The sequence below is a fragment of the Mesoplodon mirus genome (genome assembly GCF_964341445.2).
Source record: "Mesoplodon mirus genome assembly, chromosome: 17".
Lineage (NCBI taxonomy): Eukaryota > Metazoa > Chordata > Mammalia > Artiodactyla > Ziphiidae > Mesoplodon > Mesoplodon mirus.
The window spans coordinates 6,618,405-6,637,402 of record NC_138993.1 but is presented as its reverse complement, the minus strand read 5'-3'; the positions used below and the strand labels follow the sequence as shown (position 1 = coordinate 6,637,402).

General features: G+C 42.2%; 1 protein-coding gene across 5 annotated transcripts in view; it reads right to left on the bottom strand.

Moving 5' to 3' along the window:
• MTUS2 (microtubule associated scaffold protein 2) overlaps positions 1–18,998 on the bottom strand; it is a gene marked incomplete at its 5' end in the record, with an annotated part of 314,758 nt that overhangs the window by 55,248 nt on the left and 240,512 nt on the right. The window contains one exon of one of the 5 annotated variants that reach the window (XM_082601958.1): positions 4,980–5,042. The exons of 3 other annotated variants lie outside the window; for them this stretch is intronic. In XM_082601958.1, coding sequence (XP_082458084.1) covers positions 4,980–5,033 — 54 coding nt within the window. Of the gene's footprint in view, positions 1–4,979; positions 5,043–18,998 lie in introns of those variants that run through there. One more of the 5 variants, XM_082601957.1, reaches the window with a different exon arrangement.

The following is an 18,998-nucleotide window of genomic DNA, read 5'->3' as shown; positions in this document are numbered from 1 at the left end:
AAGACTCCCAGCTCATCTTTCCTATCTTTTTAGCCTGCCCTGAAATTGGTGCAGATCAGGAAAATTCAATCGCGTGAGCTGGGCCACTTTTTCCCAGGCTAAACAAAAGAGCCCTAACGAGGAGTGAAAAATTAGAATATCTACAGAATTCTGGTATTTGAGGAAACATCCAGATCCTTTTTATTATGAATTTTTGAAATCCTAAGTCATATACCTACACATGAAATTACAAAGAGGTTAAGGGATTTTTTTCATTCATCCCAGTAACAATATTGCTTCTCACTCATGAGTTCACAGCTGAGGGTTTAATTCTACACAGTAGAACCTGTCTTAATAGGGAAACATTTTCTTTTGTATTTCAAAACGAACCAGCCACCAGGTGACATCAACAGAACACCTAAGTCTTCAGTGTTGTTCTCTTTTCACCCTTTGTGAATACTGCATTCATTTTCAATATCAGTATTATTGTGAAGATGGGCCAGATTCATAATATAGCTCTGTGGAAAATTCCTTTGGGAGGTGAACTGACCTTTTATTCATTTCAGTTATTATGGCTTTAAGGCAGCATTGATGCCCTGCTTTGACTTAATCAATAAGTATTATTTCTTTCACATATAATTAACACAGCCCACTGTATTTTATGTCTGCTTTTCTAGTCGGAAATGAAATTTAATATAGACTGATCAAAGGGAAAAAGCATCATTCACATTTAACATTCTTAAATATGTGTCAGTGTCTAGTCGCATGGAAAATGAGCAAAGCCGTATCTGGTTTCAAAAGAAACCAGACTAAATTTTAAGATGCATCATTCCAGCCTTTGCCTTTGTGCATGCTTGGGTGTTGATGACCGCCAAACATCTAGCTTACCTAAGAGGCGGTAGTTAATAGGGGGGCATCAGAACAAACCTGGATTACCTAGGAACATTTCGGAAGGACAGAGACTTGTGGGGCCCGAGGAGAAGAAATGTGCATCGAAAGACATTAGGCTGGAACATTCTGGATCCCAGAGCAAGCAAAAGAAAGGAAAGTTAGCCAGAACCATGATGTTTAATCCACTTATGTCTCACTGAAGAAGTCTCCTGACCTTTCTGGATTCTGTCGACTTTGAGTGACCTTCCCAAATTTATGACTGTCCCAACACCCGTGCGCACCTGGGACAAGCAGTGAGGTGCCTTCCCCCAACTCACACCCCTACCAAGAATTTAGAGAAAAGGTAAGTAAGATTAGCCTCTGAGATGACAAGCAACACAGAAAAGGTTAGGGTAGAGATAGGCAAAGTAACCCCTAAAGGGTAAGGACCGGACCTAAAGCAGTAAGACAAGAGTGGGTCATAGAAATGGAAGCAAAGCAAAGGGAGATTGGAAGAGGCAGTCACCAGGGCGAGTAGCAATCACACAGCCTCCCAAATGATTTCAGGCTGGAGTGGGGACGGGACATGAGGTCACTGGATGCCTAAGTAACATTCCCTCCTCATCAAAGCTTCTTATGAGGCTCGACTTTGACTCTAAAAAGAAATCCCATGTTGATCGGGCTCCTAATCATTCGTTTGCTTGTCAGGTCTACTACTCATTGTTAAAAAACAAGTTGGCATTCTAACTGTACATCTACTTGATTTCTCTTAGTACCTCAATGTTTCTAAGAATGACCCACTCTGGCAAGTGTCTGCATGTGCAGAGCTGCTGGCTTGGGCCTGGACCACACTGAGTCTGCTGGTAATGGACTCTTGGGGATCCATCTGGGTGTCCCAGGGGCCTTCCTGGGTCATACTTTTCCCCTCCAAATACCTGTAGAGAATGAGTCTGTCTACAGACCGCCTCCCAAATCCCAAGATGGATCCCTGCTTCTTCTTAACTCAAGTTAAAAAACCTGGGTCTGGTTTTCAGCCTAGAAAACATTTCCCCACACTCCCTATGTGCTTCTGTGTCCCGATGCTGACTCTCATCTTTCACCAGAGTGGGCTAAAATGTCTTCACCCCCACACTCTTTGCTTAGAGGTACAGTCCTTCTCAAAACTCTACCCCGTTCCTCAGCGTTCAAGTCATGATCCACTCCTTCCAAGAAACCTCGCCTCTGATTCCAGCACTGACTTCTCCTTTCACTGGATTCCAAAACAGGTATGATCAGTACCACGTGACTTTCACTTGATGACACACCAGTCTTGTACCGATGGTTGAACTGCTGCCTACCTCACTTGCAATTTCTCTGGAAAAGGTGGAAATACAACCAGACGAATAACTGGTAAACTCCATAGGACAGGCTGTGCCTTTTAAGAATTCTTTGCTAGTCCCCATAATAACTGAGCACAGAGCAAACGAGTAAGAAATACCGTCGATGTTTTTACAGGTGTTTTTAACGTTAAAATGCCTAGGCACGATCAGCTTTTTTTTTTTTTTTTTTTTGCGGTATGTGGGCCTCGCGCTGTTGTGGCCTCTTCCGTTGCGGAGCACAGGCTCTGGACGCACAGGCTCAACGGCCATGGCTCACGGGCCCAGCCGCTCCGCGGCATGTGGGATCTTCCCGGACCGGGGCACGAACCCGTGTCCCCTGCATCGGCAGGCAGGCTCTCAACCACTGCGCCACCAGGGAAGCCCACGATCAGCTTTTAAAAACTATTTGTGCACTTAACGACTTTATATGCAGTTTATACTCTAGGTAAGATTCCTTACTTTCCGCACCCCCCCCAATAAATTCATGTTAAAGAAACATCTTAAGACTAATATTTCTTGGCCCATCTCTGAACTGATGACTTATCTACAATTGTCTCCCCACTCTTTTCAAAACATCTTTAGCTGCACTACGATCAAACTGTTAAAGACATTTTTACTTCACAAAATAAAGTTTTCTATTTTGTATCTATACAGAGTTCGGAGGGAATGTTTCATTTCTTTTCTTTTCTTTTTTATGGTTTATTAAAATGGGCTAAAGTAATCAGAAACAACTTCATCGACCATTTTATCAGGTCTCTTTCAAACCAGGTTGATGCTGGGATTGTCAGAGCTGATCAGCAAACTGAAGGATTTTATGGTGGGACTTAAAGAGTAAACTGATTTCCAGAGTTTGGAATGGAATCCCATAATAGTCCTAGTAGGCCATGCCTGGCCGAATAGGCAACTATTGAATAAACAAATGATTTTGGCATACTGCCTGCGAAGTTATGCTGAAAGGTGGGTAACTAAATAAAACAACAAATTTTTTAATTAAAAAAGGAAAGCCCTTAATCCCTAAAATGAGCACCTATGAACATACATCTATAAAACCGCCAATGGGAATACCATTCTAAAATATAGCAAAGAAACATCAAGAAATGTGGGTGTAAACTTAATGAGAAAGTTTACAAATGCTGTGTAAGCTTTTAAGTTTTCATCAGGAAAGAATAATTTGCCTTAAGTTTGAAGTTTCAAAGCTAAAACATTTGCAAGTCACTTAAACATCGCACTGCGATGAAATAACATTTAATTATCTTCCTAAAATCTCTAATTTAAAGACTGACACAGGGATAATATTTTTCAACAACTTGATTTGAAACAAAAGAGGAGGATGGATTCACTTCAAAATATATTTTCTCAAAAAAGACCTTTAATCAGCTTCTATTTCGAAAACTTTTGTACCACAGCTTAGAAATATGAACATTATAATATTGTTGTACTTGTAGCAAATCCTTCCCTTTTATAATAATTACTGTTACAAGGCTTCCTTCAACACCTTTTGGTGACCATTTCTCTTGAAAAAAGGGCTTAATCACTTCCATGTTGGATGTGCAGATAACTGAGTGCAAAGGTTGCATATTTCTATTTGTCAAAAGCACATAAATGTGTACATAAATATTTTAGTTCTTAGTCATGGTAGCAAAAGCCAATCCCACTGAGATAGTTATTTCTACTGGAAGAAAAGGACCAGGGGACTTGTAAGGTATCAGTTTAACTTTCCTAGTTGGTATGTAACCCTCCTTTAGGTCAAGGTTCATAAACACAACTGATGACTAAGATGTTCCCAAGTGACCTCCTTGTAATGGGTTTTATATTAAGCCATTCATTTCCCTTCCCCTGGTCACATACTATATATACCTCAAGCCATAGAGCTGACGCCCATGAGTAGAAAGGAGACAATCTCAACCTCTCGTTAAACTCCATTTCATGCATTTTGAGAAATCCAGATGTGTGTGATAATAAAATATACCACAGAGACAAGAGTGATATATTTTATTTTATATCACTACTAGAAATGCCAGCACATTTCTAATAGTGAAATTAAAAGCATATCTTAATCCCTCTGCAAGCTCCCAGGCAAATGTCAAAAGCAAAGAAAGGCTTTGTGTTGGAATTGTCATACAGTGCTTGCTCACACTCTGTCCTCCATTCCCTGGCTGTGAATTTTCCTTCTTCCAGTGAAAACTGGAACACACCCTCAGGCTCTCGGGCTCCTTAAGTTTTCACCTCTACGTTCTTCACCCCTACGTGAGGCAAACACGTACAGAGAGAATAACTGGACCAGTGCTTGCTCCTCTGACCTTAAGAACAGAAATTACAAGGATGGATGCTGTTTGTCAAAAAGAGCGGCAAACTTTCAAAGTTACCAGCTGGCCAAGGGAAACATGTCTAGCTAATCTAAATTCCCCACTGGACCGTCTTAGATTTCGCAGGTACATTAAAATGCAGAAAGAATATTCCAAGGATTTCTTGGCAGTTTGAATTTCAAGATGTTGGAGCAGAGAGCCCTCCTGTTTCAGGAGAATGCAACAGTTACATCTGAGACTGCGGGAAGGCAATTATGTAAGGCACTGCAGAGTATGGGAGACCCCGGTGTTTCTGCCAACACCGCTCCCATTCGGCACCCGGGAGCCAGTCAGGGCGGCCTCCTGCTCACCCACAAGACAAGTGCACACACATGCCGGGGACAGGGACAGAGGCGCTGGCTCTGGCCTTCTCTCTGCCCTTTGGAAGGAGGAGGGGAGGGAGAGAGAGACAGGGAAGGCAAAGTACCGTCTTGTCCAGGCACTGAAGGCAGTTATAAGGCTTGCAGCAGCAGTGGCCCATCTCGGCAGGCTGGCTGGCAAGGGGACCTCCTTCATTCAGTGTGTCGGCGGGTAATCGCTAAGGCGAGGTGATGGCTCCAGCGAGAGGGGCGCGCCGCTGGGAGCTGTCACAACTTCCATGTGGTCCCCTCGGCTACCTTATTTCTCCTAATAACTTCAGGAATCCGGGAACCAGAGGAAGGAGAGGAGGAGGAGGAACGCAGGGCGGCCGCGTTAGGTTCCCGGTGCGGGGAGAGGGAGGGCGGGAGCCAGGAAGGGAGGGAACAGTTGGAGGGAGGGTCACTTTGCCACTGGAATCCTCAGAGTGAGGCAAATCAATTGTCGCATCACAATCGAGCATTTACCAATGCCACCTCCCAGAGGGGACAGCCGGCGCGCCGCTCCCAAGCCCTCCCCCTCGCGCGGTTGCGCCCCGGCGCGACGCAGACACGCCTGGAGAGGACGCAGGAAACACAAAAGGGCTGGTCTTCCAGGGATGCTTGGGCTGAAGACCACGGAGAGGACTGCGAGAGACGTGGCTCTGCTCAAATACTGGCTTTCTATTTTCCCGAGAAGTAAAGACGCTTATAAACGTGATGCATAATACACGGCCTTTCCTCCATGTAACCCGCCTCTCAGGGCATCGTTGCCTGGGCGGAGGGGGGCGGCGCGGAGGGGACCACCCATTGCTCCTTTTCAAATTTGTGTGCCACGAACAGTTTTGCCCCATTGGAGGATATCTTTATATTTGAAATACAATCGTGAAATCGCTTGTCTTATTTGACAGACCAAACCATTCAAGTGGCTTAAGTAATTAAAATTGGGGTGTGGGCAGCTATATCTCATGGGTGTATCAGCATAAAAGTCTTAGCGGACTGGATCTTTCTGGGCGATTTGTAATTTTTCAAAAAGTTCAAAATCAAAAAGGGACAGGGGTGGGAGGCGAAGGGTTTTTTTTTTAATTTCAAAAGAGACGTGGTATTTAAAAATATGTTTGTGTAATCCTGAAAGTAAGAGATGCAAATATTTATGAAATTAACTTTATACTTCCTGATACCTCAGAGGAGAAATCCTGAAATTTACTGTCTGCAGAAGTATACAATTACATTTTTGCCCATGAAATTTGCCTAAGACTGGAAGCAGACAATAGTTAAAATTAGATAATTTTACTAACTTGAGATTTTTCCAAGACGATTTTAATTAAGTAGCACAGGCGACTTAGATTTACTTGTAGAGAGATCAAGGATATTTGGTGATTAAATAACAACAGACCAGAATGTTTGTCCTAAACTTGAAAGGATAAACTCAAATCTTTCTTTAGCACTAACAGGTAAACTGGTATAATTCTTTAGGATGTTTCTATTAAAATTTTAAATGTCAATACACTTTGACCCAACAGATCGACTTCTATCCTACAGTAACACATCTATACGAGAGTGTATGCATAAGGATATTCAGTTTAGCATCATTTGTAACAGCATAAAAATGGGAACACCCTCGATATCCAGCACCTTTCCAGTGTATGGAAACTTTTTTGAAAAATGAAGCAAAACTATACACACATATGCGTTTGTATATGTCTACAATAAATCTGTTGGAAAAAATCCCACCGTTCATCCAACAGCAGCTGATCCTTGGGGAATGGAAAATAGGGGTGAGGGAGTGAATTTCCACTGTTTACCATCTTGCCAGAATGTATTACTTTTATTGTTTTCAGACAAAGAGTATCAGGGGAAGGCAGTGACCACTGCCTGGGCTCTTTGATGTGAGGAGGTACACAGGTGCCTCCCTCTCACACAGGCTTGCCCTCTCTGGCAGTGAACTCAGGCAGACCTCTCAGAGAGAGAAGAGCTGACAGGACCTTGAGCTTCAACCTGGGCTGAGAGCTGTTGCTGGAGCTTTTGACACCTTGGGAAAAAGACTTGATATTGCAAGAAGCGATGCCTTGGTACACCCATGTTCATAGCAGCACTGATCACAGGCCAAGACATTTGGGAAGCAACCCAAGTGTCCATCGATGGATGAATGGATGAACAAAATGTACCCATCCATACAACGCAGTATTATTCTGCCTTAAAAAGGAAGGAAATCCTGTCACATGCTACAACGGATGAACCTTGAAGACCTTACGCTACATGAAATAAGCCAGTCATAAAAAGACAAATACGGTATGATCCTACTTACATGAGGTCCCTAGAGTCGTCGAATTCCTAGAGACAGAAAGTAGAATGGTGGTTGCCAGGGGCTGTGGGAAAGGCAGGAATGGGGAGATACTTAATGGGGACAAAGCTTCAGTTCTGCAAGATGGAAAGAGCTCTAGAGGCCGGAGCCTCATAATGTGACTGCACTGAATGGTACTGAACTGTACACTTAAATGGTTGAAGTGGTAAATGTTATGTCATGTGCATTTTACGACAGATAAAAATAAAGAAGTGGTGGCGTGCATTCCCCTGGGGGTAGGCGGTCCTTGTACAGTAAGTTTCTGATCGAGTGAAGACAGAGCAAAGCCTCTCTTGTGGGTGGAGCAGCAGGGCAGGGGGGTTCTAAGAAGCTGACCGTCTCCCAGCGCCGTGTGCAGAAGGCTTTCTTCGGGCAGAATTGTTTTTCTGCACCTGAGGACACGGTTTCCTTCTAAATTAGGATTTAGATTGCACCGTCCTAGGAAATGACTGCTTGTTCTTGTGCGAGGTCTGAGCATGCTTGCTCCCGCTGCTGCCCACAGGAGAGAGGGTGAGAGGCGAGGCTGCCCAAAGAAAGATGGATTCAGCTTCTCTTCCTGTGCACAGAGGGCGCCAAGGGGCCCGGGACTGGCTGTGCTCAAATCACACACATGGTGAGATCTCAGAGCAAACAATCCAGATTTTGAGAAATGTACCAGTGTCCTAGAGTTACGCCATCTTTATTTTCTTTGTCAGTGAAAAAATTTCAAATGTACTCAAAAACAGAGCGATAAATATGAAGGACCTTCATATTCCCGTTTCCAGTTTCAACAGTTACCAAGATTTTGGCACATTTGTTACATCCATCCCTTTTTTATTTAAACTTTTTTTTTCATATGTCCATCACCCAGCTTCAGCAATGATCAAGATTTGAAACTTTATTTTCACTTGTCCCTTTTCTTTCTTTTTTTTTTTTTTTTGTTAAAGTATTTTAAAGTCAAGCCCTACACATTTTAGTATGCATTGCTGAAAATGCTGAGCATTTTTACATAATCCCAATGCCGTTAAAACCCCCGAACAAAACTGACAATGTATCCTTGGCATCTAACGCTTAGTCTGTAACAACATTTCCCTGGCTCCTCTGAAACAAAATTATTTTACAGCTGGTTTTCTTGACCCAAACTAGGTTCACATATTACATTAGGTGTTAAGTCTCCTAGGCCTCTTTTATCAACCAGTAGGGCCCACCCTCCCCTTCCTATCTCCCTGCCGCCACTGATTTGTTCAGAAACTGGGTTGGTTGGCTTATAGAATGTCCCACATTCTGGACGTGCCTCTTTGCTTCCTTGTAATGTCATTTCCCTTGTTCCTACCACCCTGTAAATAAAATTTAGTCCTTGAGGCTGGATGAGATTTGAGGTTGAAGGTACCTGGGCAACAATACCTCGGATGTGATGCTGTGGGCATGACCCTGCCACCCACTGGGAAGCACACAATGACTGGGGCTTCCATCGTCAGTGATGCTACAGTGAATCAGATGTGACGGCTTCATCTCTTCCATTATAAAGTTCCCCATCATCAGCTCATCTAATGCTTTCGTTAATGATTATTACCTGAATCGATTATTTCATTAGGAGTTACTACATGATGTTCTGACTCTATCATCCTTTTGCATTTCTTGGCTAGAATTTTTTTATAAGAAAAGAAATTTTCTTCATCAACTAAGGCGATTTCAATTCCCAGCAATACAGGTTGTACAGGAAAGATGGGATAAATGCTCACTCCTTTCCCTTTAAGTGCCAATTTTCTGAATAAAGACTTGGGGTTGTAATGGTACCTAATGAGGTTATTTGCTTTCTCTCACTTCTTCCAAACATCATTATAAATTCATGTTTTTATGTTAATATACACAATGTATTTTAATCGCTTGCATTTATTACCATTTTTAGATGCTCAGTTTATCTCATCTCTGACCAATGGGAGCACCTTCTTAATGGCCCCTGTGTCCTTCTGACACAACTCATTCGTCTCCCTTTCTTGCTTTCTGACACAACACGGTATCTTAGGCTCACCTGGGATGTTTCCTGCTACAGATCTGGGACCAGCCATCCCTGCCCTCCAGGTGCCCTGGCTCCTTCTGGTTGGGGATGGGAGTTACACATCACAAATCCCGTGTTGTTCGTTGTCTTTTGAGGGCCACCTGTTTGGACTGAGATTTCTCTCGAAGGAAGTGGTCCTTCCCTCAGACAAAACATCCTTGGAAGGTGTCATGAAGAAATCAGGATGGGGCCTTAGGATGGAATCAGACAGTAACAGCTCCTTCTCTTGGGGCCTTCAGATGAGAAAAGGTGCTCAATGAAACTCACTGTGGGGGAGATCGACTGGCCTACACAACATGCCCAAGCCAAGGGCCGGCATAGGAATTTTCTAAAGAGTCCCCCAAATGCATGGATGTCTGGAGAAAAGGTTGAACTTCTTGAAGGCATGTAGAATGGGGGATTAGACTACTGTAATGTAGCACAAAGGAAGAAGCTGTGACCTCACAGCCTGATGAAATCTGGGACATTTTAGTTCCTAATGTTTAAAAAAAGTTTGAGATGAGTTTTATTCCTGGTATATTTTTTTCTTTGCATGGGAGTAGGAACAAACATTCAGAAAAGTTATAAGAAGGTCTATTGGGATACCTCTTCAGAGAAAACCTCATAAACACGCGATGTTTTAGAGCGCTAAATAATGATGAACATTAACTGACCATTAGTAGATGCCAGGCACTGTGCTTAGGGCTCGCATGCAAACAGCTCATGTAGCCCTCACAGAGCAATGCGAAATAAGCCCTATTATCATCTTCATTTTGCAGATGAGGAAAATGAGGCTCAGAGATCGTACATCCTGCCATGCAAACATCAAACGAGGAAAAGATGGAGTGGGGTCCTGAACTCAGATCTGACTCAAAAGCTATGTCTTTACCACTGTGCTTTTATCTGTAAGGCCTACATAATTATAAGTTTGTGTTATAATCTGGATAAGGGATGTGGGTATATAAAAATATAAAAGAAATTCAAACCTACTTATGAAATTGCCCCACATTTTCAGAATTTGGAGCAAGAGCCTCTACTGTAGTGTTCTTTTTTTTCTAAGGTACATTTACAAACCAATGTACGAATAACTTTAAACTGACACAGTAGAAACCTTGGGCATAAGTCAACGTTAAAATAGTCAGCTTTATTATTCCTGTTTCTCTGTCTTCCTTGAACTTGGAGTTCCTGCCCAATCACCCCTCAGACCCAAGGCTCCCTCGGCTCAAACCCGACTGCCCTGTCCCATCGGTGCCACTTCACCTTTTCTCCTTCTCTCTGATTTCATGTCACTGTGTGTACTTGCTCTTGCTCATGACATTCTGCTCCATGTAATCATAACTGTTTACATCTGTCTTCCCCCAAATATCCCGCCCCCTTGCTGTGCCTCCCTCAGTTCACACCCGCAGCACCAGCAGTCTGCCTTGGGACTAGGTCTCCGTGACCACTGCCTCAAGTGACGCGGGAAGGGCCTCGCAGGAGTGGAACTCAGTGATGGTGGCTTCCTGGCAGAAGCGTTTTGTTGCTTCGTGCAGCTTGTCAGCCATGGGCCATGTGCAGGAGGAGGTCAACGAGATCAAAACTGTATGTCTGTCTCACTACTTATTTCAAAAGAAAAACCATGAAAAGCGATCATGAAAGAGCCTCTTACAGACTGTCAAGGCAACCATCTGTTTATTTTGGTTCCACCGTCCATGCCTCTCCTGTTTCCATGCATCTAAAATATGAGCTGCAGCTCCTGCACTGGATTTTAGCAAAGGGGATTGCCAGGAAAATATGCATAGCATTTACCAAACACAATCCATCTAGAGATTTTAATGAGGTGAGAATGGGCTGGAAAGGGAAAATATGAAACAGAAATTTTGAAACTGGAAGTAATTGATGGTTACGATCATTTGCATACAGACAATAGATGCTCTGAAACACCTTTGATGTAATAACCAGGATCTAGAATATTAAGGGTATTAAAAAAAAAGAAACAAATGACATATATACTATTCTGTTCTTAGATACTTGTCAAAAGAGCTGTCACTTTTCTGTAATACCCAAGTAGGAAGGCTGCTATTTAGGTATGACAGTCTTCTTTGTTTTTAATCTGTTAGTCTTTGACAGTACCTTTATTTTTTTCCTTTTAAGTCAGTGACTAGGATGACTGCAGGAGAGGTATCCTCCTTAAGTTTCTGCATTATATTCAGAAGAGCTGTCTACTCTTGTAAGAGACGTGAAATTCAAAATGACCTTTACTAGCTGGATAAATAGGCTGGACAAGACTGGATAGCTGATAAAATCAGATACAGAGATGGGCAACAGTTGGCAAAGCTGCAAAGTGCCTCTGTCTATTTGACATACATTAGATAAGAAGGATGGTCACTGTGGACCACAAGCTGAATATCAATCAGCAATGTGACTGACTGGCCATTATAAAGAAAGGGTGAAAGGACCTGGACACTGGAATGGTGTCTGTGACCAATCTAGGTGTCTATCCCAGGGCCCTAACCCTTCTTACTATTCCATGATGAAGCAGTAGCCTCTCCAAGAACAGACGGGATGACTGCAGGAATGGGAATGATGCGTAACTCACTGAACTCAGCATATGGCTTCTTACTTTTGTTAAGACTAGTCCCCAGCACCTCAGTTAGGTGAAGGTTTTCCCAGAAACCTCCACTCTTCCTTTGTAGCACCTCTCACCACGGCAATCCAACAGTTCTCTGACCTGTCTGCCTTCCTGTACAAGGTCACCAGCTCCGTGAGAGCCTCTAAGGACATGACAGCACCCTTATCACTCAGCACAGCACCAGGAACACAGTAAGCACCGGTACCTGTTGAATAAATACGTTAAGCGTTGAGCCGACTCATCCTAGTTAAAGTTGAAGAACTTCAAGACACAGAGACCTGCGAATAGGGAACAACGCAGCTGTTGCTCCAATGTTTGGTGGGGGGCGTTTACGACCCCTGCAGAACATTAATGCTCAGGCCCAACTGCATAGATATCGTCAAGCAAAGACAGAGAAACCGCTCTGACATCCGCCTGGACCTCTCTTTCGATTTGCAGCTCTGAAGAAGTACAAGACATTAAGGGTGCCACTGTGCGTTGCTCTCTTTACTGCCTAAGCGTGGGAGAAAGCTCACTCTCCCAACCGCCCTACTGTTTTCCTCTTTCCCTTTTTCCACTGATGAGAAGACCCTGGCCATTTATCTGTGTGGGTCTGTCGCTAAACGTTATCAGCAATGCTCACTCTAGATTGCCACACGGCCTCCAACCAACGGCTCCGTAGCTTCTACTCTACACCCTATGCCCAGATTCCCAAATATGCTACCACTTCAGGGAAGGAAATGGTAGGTGCCTCACAACTAGTGATTATACCTGATGTTTGCAAAAAGTCTGCGCTTGCAGTGAAGGTGACCACCATTCTTTGAAAATAATATAATGAACTCTAATCCTACATACAAGTCCAGCAGCAAATTCTGTCAGCTCTCCCTGAAAAACAGACCAAGAATCTGACCACCTCTTACACCTCTGCTATTGACTGAATTTTGAAATGGAAGAAAAAGACAGTGATCTCAAAAATGAAGATTAAATTACAAAGTGCTCAAAGCAAGATAAATTAAAATGAAAATTTAATAAAAGGCACTTTAACAGGCAGAAAAGCAAACAGGAAAATAAAAATGAGAAAAATAAATAATTTAAAAAGGGCCATGGAGAAAATATGGGAAATGAAAAACAGATAAAGAGGGATTAACACTCATATTATTAGACTCCTGAAGAGAAAAAACAAAATAATGGAACAGGTATGAAACTTAAAAAACATACTGTAGGACAGGAATAAAAATGCAGATGTAGAGAATGGACTTGGACTTGAGGACACAGGGAGGGGGAAGGGTAAGCTGAGACAAAGTGAGAGAGTGGCATGGACATATATACACTACCAAACATAAAATAGACAGCTAGTGGGAAGCAGCTGCATAGCACAGGGAGATCAGCTCGTGCTTTGTGACCAGCTAGAGGGGTGGGATAGGGAGGGTGGGAGGGAGACATAAGAGGGAAGAGATATGGGGATATATGTATACGTACAGCTGATTCACTTTGTTATAAAGCAGAAACAAACACAGCACTGTAAATCATTTATACTCCAATAAAGATGTTAAAAAAATACTGTAAGAAAGCTTTTCAGAGAATTAAATCTTCATTTTGAAAAGACCCACTGGGTACCTGGGAAAAGTAGCCCAGATTTAAACAACGTTAAGATGTTTAACTTCTACTAAGTCTGTTAGAATTTAGAGATTAGAAAAAAAAATCAAGATCTCTAGGCATAAAGATCACCTAATTACAAGGGCAGAAATGTTAGATATTCAAAGTAAGACAACAATGGAGCAGTATTTAAAGACGAACAAAGAACAACTTAATGAAAGAACATATAAAACAAGGACTTTCTAAAAAGTCAAGCTCTCCAAGTATCAAGGCTATAGAGAAAGTTTAAAACACAAGGACATAGGGAATTTTGTACCTATGAATCTTTCCGAAGGAATAGCCTAGAGTTTGTGTGTCATTCAACTGAGAGATGACTGGGAAATTTTCATCAAAAGGACTGACGTAAGGATTTACGCACAGAATTGTAGACCTAAGACAAAACCAAATGTGAGTACCAGGATGGAAGACTGATGTACAAATGCTTTTATGTCGTGACAACTAAAAAGAAATAATGCAACTAAAAAACTAGTACGAAAGAAAACTAGGAAGAGGAAAACTAGAAAATAGGAAGAGGATAAAGAAAGTAAGTTAAGCTCCTTGGCTGCTGTGAAGGCAACAGGTAGGAGTTAAAGGATACAATTAAAAACTGGCAAACTAGATGGTCAAAGGTTAGATAAGAAAACAGGGGACTGGGAACACTCAGAAAGGTGTAAGTGTAAAGGTAACCACTAAAATAAAAATAAAATATTCCTAAATTCCATTCTTTAACATGAAAGAGCAAAGAATTTACAGCTTTAGAAAAAGAAACACATCAACAGAACATAATAGATGTAATTATAAAACATTATGGTAGAGGCATCCAGAGCCGGCGTTTGCAGGCAGTTGGATAGAGCCAGGTCTTGGTCCTGAGATGAGGACCTCTGGGAGGCCTCACTCCGATTAATCTTCCCTGAGGTCTGAGGTTCCCTATTAGTCCAGCGGTTTGGACTCGGAGCTCCCGCCACAGGAGCTCAGGCCCAATGTCCGGCCTGGGAACCAAGATCCCGCAAACTGGTCACTGGGGGTTCCTCCTGTCCCCTTAGGTGTCCGTGGTCCCCCACTGGTGCTTGGTAGGGGCCCTAGCTGTGCGGAGACACGAATTCCGTGTCCTCCTAGTCTGCCATCTTGACTCCGCCCCCCCGGTAAATCTTGTTTGTTTAAAAATGTCCTTATTTTCTCCACATTTTGGGAGTAAGTTTTATTAACATGGAACGCCAGTTATTTCTTCCCAGAACTTTATTCCACTGTTTTCTCTCCATTCTTGGTGCTATGGAGTTACTCCCCAGTTTGTGTTGCTCCTTTTGTAGATACTCTTTTTTTTTTTTTTTTTTTGGTCCCTGTGATTGCTATAAAAATCTTCTGTTTGTTTTTTGTGTTCTGCAATTATACCACACAGTATGTGGGTGTGAACTGCTTTTTATTTATTTTGATTCATTGTTCTTTTTAAGTCTGAGGGTTCGTGTCATTTATTAAATCTGAAAAAAGTCTTGGTCATGATAGTTTTTAATGATGATTCTCCTAATTCTCTCTCTTCTTTCTTTCTGGAAGTCTCATTACATATGTCGGCCTATTTCATTCTTACCCCCACCACCCCATGTCTCTTAACCTTTGCTATTTTCCATTTCTTTGTCTTCGTCTTCCTGGGCTACACTCTGTAATTTCTTCAAATCTTCAATTTCATGAATTATCTCTTCTGTAGCTGAACCATAAAGTTTTAAATTTCAATTAATTATTTTTCAAGTTTGAGAATTTCTACTTGATTCTTTGGCGATTTTTTGACAGTCTTTGAGTCATACTTTGGATTGACTCTCTTCTAAAACCACATATTGCTTGTAGACCTTTTAATGATGGCCATTCTGACTGGTGTGAGGCGATATCGCATTGTAGTTTTGATTTGCATTTCTCTAATAATTAGCGAAGTTGAGCATCCTTTCATGTGCCTCTTGGCCATCTGTATGTCTTCTTTGGAAAAATATCTATTTAGGTCTTCTGCCCATTTTTTGATTGTTTGTTTTTTTGATATTGTGCTGCATGAGCTATTTGTAAATTTTGGAGATTAATCCCTCGTTGGTCTCATTGTTTGCAAATACTTTCTCCCATTCTGTGGGTTATCTTTTCATTTTGTTTATGGTTTCCTTTGCTGTGCAAAAGCCTTTGAGTTTGATTAGGTCCCATTTGTTTATTTTTGTTTTTATTTCCATTATTCTAGGAGGTGGATCCAAAAAGGATCTTGCTGTGATTTATGTCATAGAGTGTTCTGCCTATATTTTCCTCTAAGAGTTTCATAGTGTCTGGCCTTACATTTAGGTCTTTGATCTATTTTGAGTTGAGTTTTGTGTATGATGTTAAAGAATGTTCTAATTTCACTGTGTTACATGTAGCTGTCCAGTTTTCCCAGCACCAGAACGGCCATCATCAAAAAGTCTACAAACAATAAATGCTGGAGAGGGTATGGAGAAAAGGGAACCCTCCTACACTGTTGGTGGGAATGTAAGTTGGTACAGCCACTATGGAGAACAGTATGGAGGTTCCTTAAGAAACAAAAACAGAGTTAACATATGATCCAGCAATCCCACTCCTGGGCATATAACTGGAGAAAAACATGGTTTGAAAGGATACATGCACCCCAATGTTCATTGCAGCGCTGTTTACAATAGCCAAGACCTGGAAGCAACCTAAATGTCCATCAACAGATGAATGGATAAAGAAGATGTGGTACATATATACAATGGAATATTACTCAGCCATTAAAAGGAATGAAATAATGCCATTTGAAGCAGCAGGGATAGACCTGGAGATTATCATACTAAGTGAATTAAGTCAGACAGAGAAAGACAAATATATGATATCTCTTATATGTGAAATCTAAAAAAAAAATGATACAAATGAACTTATTTACAAAACAGAAACAGACTCACAGACTTAGAGAATGAACTTACGGTTACCAGTGGGGAAGGGGATAGATTGGGAGTTTGGGACTGACATGTACACACTGCTATATTTAAAACAGATAACCAACAAGGACCTACTGTATAGCACAGGGAACTCTGCTCTATACTCTGTAATAACCTAAATGGGAAAAGAATTTGAAAAAGAACAGATATGTGTATATCTATAACTAAATCACTCTGCTGTGCACCTGAAACTAACACAACATTGTCAATCAACTATACTCCAACACAAAATAAAAATTTTAAAATCCCACATATTACACACACTTTTTAAGCAGACTTTTTTTTTAAATTGGAGTAAAGTTGCTTTACAATGTTGTGTTAGTTTCTGCTGTACAATGAAGTGAATCAGCTATATGTATACCTATATCCCCTCCTTCTTGGACTTCCCTCTAGGCATACTTTTTTTTGAACACTGTTTATGATAAGTTTAATAATGAAATATTCTGTATGTGGTTCTGTTGTTTGTTGTTTTCTGCTGGCTCTAACATGGGACTTTTTGTGTGCATGTTTGTGATTTTTTAAAAAATTGTGTGCTCCTCTATTTGGAACTCTGTCTGAAGAATTCTTTGAGGCCTGGGTTGAGAATGCATTCCTCTCAGGAGATTTTTCTTTTATTCAGACCCAAGGTCATTTCAAATTTAATTCTTGGTTTTCAGTTTTTCAGATTAGGCAAAGGGTATCATGAGAGACACGTGGGCCGGCCAGTGTACATGTTATCAAGGGAAACTTTAAAATTTCTCTTTGCACCAGCATGATCTTTAAATTTCCTTTGAGAATATAAAACATCAAACTCACAGAGAAGTACAGGAATAGAACAGATACCTGCACATATATGATAACACAATCAAACAGGTGGGTTTTGTTCCATTTGTTCACTCTTTTTTTCTTTCTAATTCCTAATTGTTCCACGTTCTCTTTCTTTCTTGGAAAAAATTTGTATTAACAAAATATAACAATTACATTCAAAGAGATTAAAAACATGAGCAAATATTTTACTCTAATACATATTAAACAAAACTAGGTTAATTTATAAAGAGGAGTAGGGGTTTGAATCAGGGCTTGAAGGAAGCAGTAAGCATTTGGAAAAGCTGTTGAGAGAAACTGCAGACGACAAAAACAAATAAAAGGGTCGATAAAAAACAGCCCTGACAGGTCAACCGTGATCGGAGGCACAGATCAGCCATGGCTCATAACTAGGAGTTATCCACATTGCAGTGTCCTCGTAGGGCCGGAGTTCTGCTTGGTGGATCTGGCAGGAGGACAACAGTTAGGGAACCTGCAGGTAGAGCAGCTTACAGAAGTGCTGCTTAGATTTATTGTGCATACAGATCACCTGGGTATCTTGTTAAAATGCAGATTCTGATTCAGTGGGTCTGGGACGGGGCTGGAGACTAAACATTTCCCAAGTTCCCAGGCGTTGTTAATGCTGCTGGTCTAGGGACTCACCTTTCAGCCAAGGGGTCCTGGGTCATGGAGGGAATGGAGATAAGAAGGGTCCTGACACAGTGGAAGAAACAAGATGGCCCTAGCGATTGGAGGGAGGTCTTTGTGTGTTGAAGAAGAGGACTAGCAGGAGTCAGAGATGAGAGCTGGGCAGAGAAAGCAGACTGGTCAGAATGAGATACGCCAATTTAGGGTATAAAGTGGATCTGGCTGAAGGCAGAATCCAGGACCTATTCATGGAGCAGATAGCTGAAGTGGAATTGTAAAGGTATCAGGAGTTAAGACGGTCCAAGAATTTGAGGTTTCGTTGTTAGCTGTTGGTAAAACCTACAGTAATTGTGGAAGGAGTCGGGGTAGCAAAGATGGGGAGCCTGCCTGACGGTCTTTGATGAACGCGGCTTGATGGGGTGGTCATGAGAGCATTTGAGAAGTTGGTAGTTGAGCCTGGCACGGAGGGGTAGCAGGCAGACACAGCCTCAGACTAGGATGAAGTTTGAGGTTTGGGTGGGAAACACAAGAAATAGTTGGTATGTGCCCAGTTAAGAGCCTTCGTTAAGGCAAGGACATGGAGAGAACATTTTAGGTCAGTGTGGTTGTCCTAAAGCTCTTTACCTCTGGACAGGACAACGCTGGGGGCAATTTACGTCCTTGAGGCTCTTTGTGGACCAGGCATGACTGGACCTCACCCAGGCCACACCCTTGCTCACCTGCTTCCCTGTTCTTGTGCTGCTTCCCTACTGGCTTTTTCCTGAAGATACACCCTCAATACATCCCATGCACCTGAGTCTCTATCTCAGCTCTGCTTCTGGGGAGCCTGAGGTAAGGCAGGTAGTCCCAAGAAGTAGTGCTGGGAAGCAGACCCTAAGGATGGATTCTGGAGGTGAATCATCCACCAGCCCCTGGCAATGATGGGGCACGAGGAGTAGCGATGGTCCCTGGAATTCTACAGCACGTGTGCTGAACTGGGAAAGGATGCTCATGGGGAAGGAAACACTGGCTCGTGCGTTGTCTCTGGCTTTGTGAGATCTGAAGGGATACGGGGATTTGGGGGACCACAAAACTGGGTGGCTACTGCTGATGCTTTGATGCTTTGAAGAGAAAAGGACAGACTGGGGCAACGAAGCATCA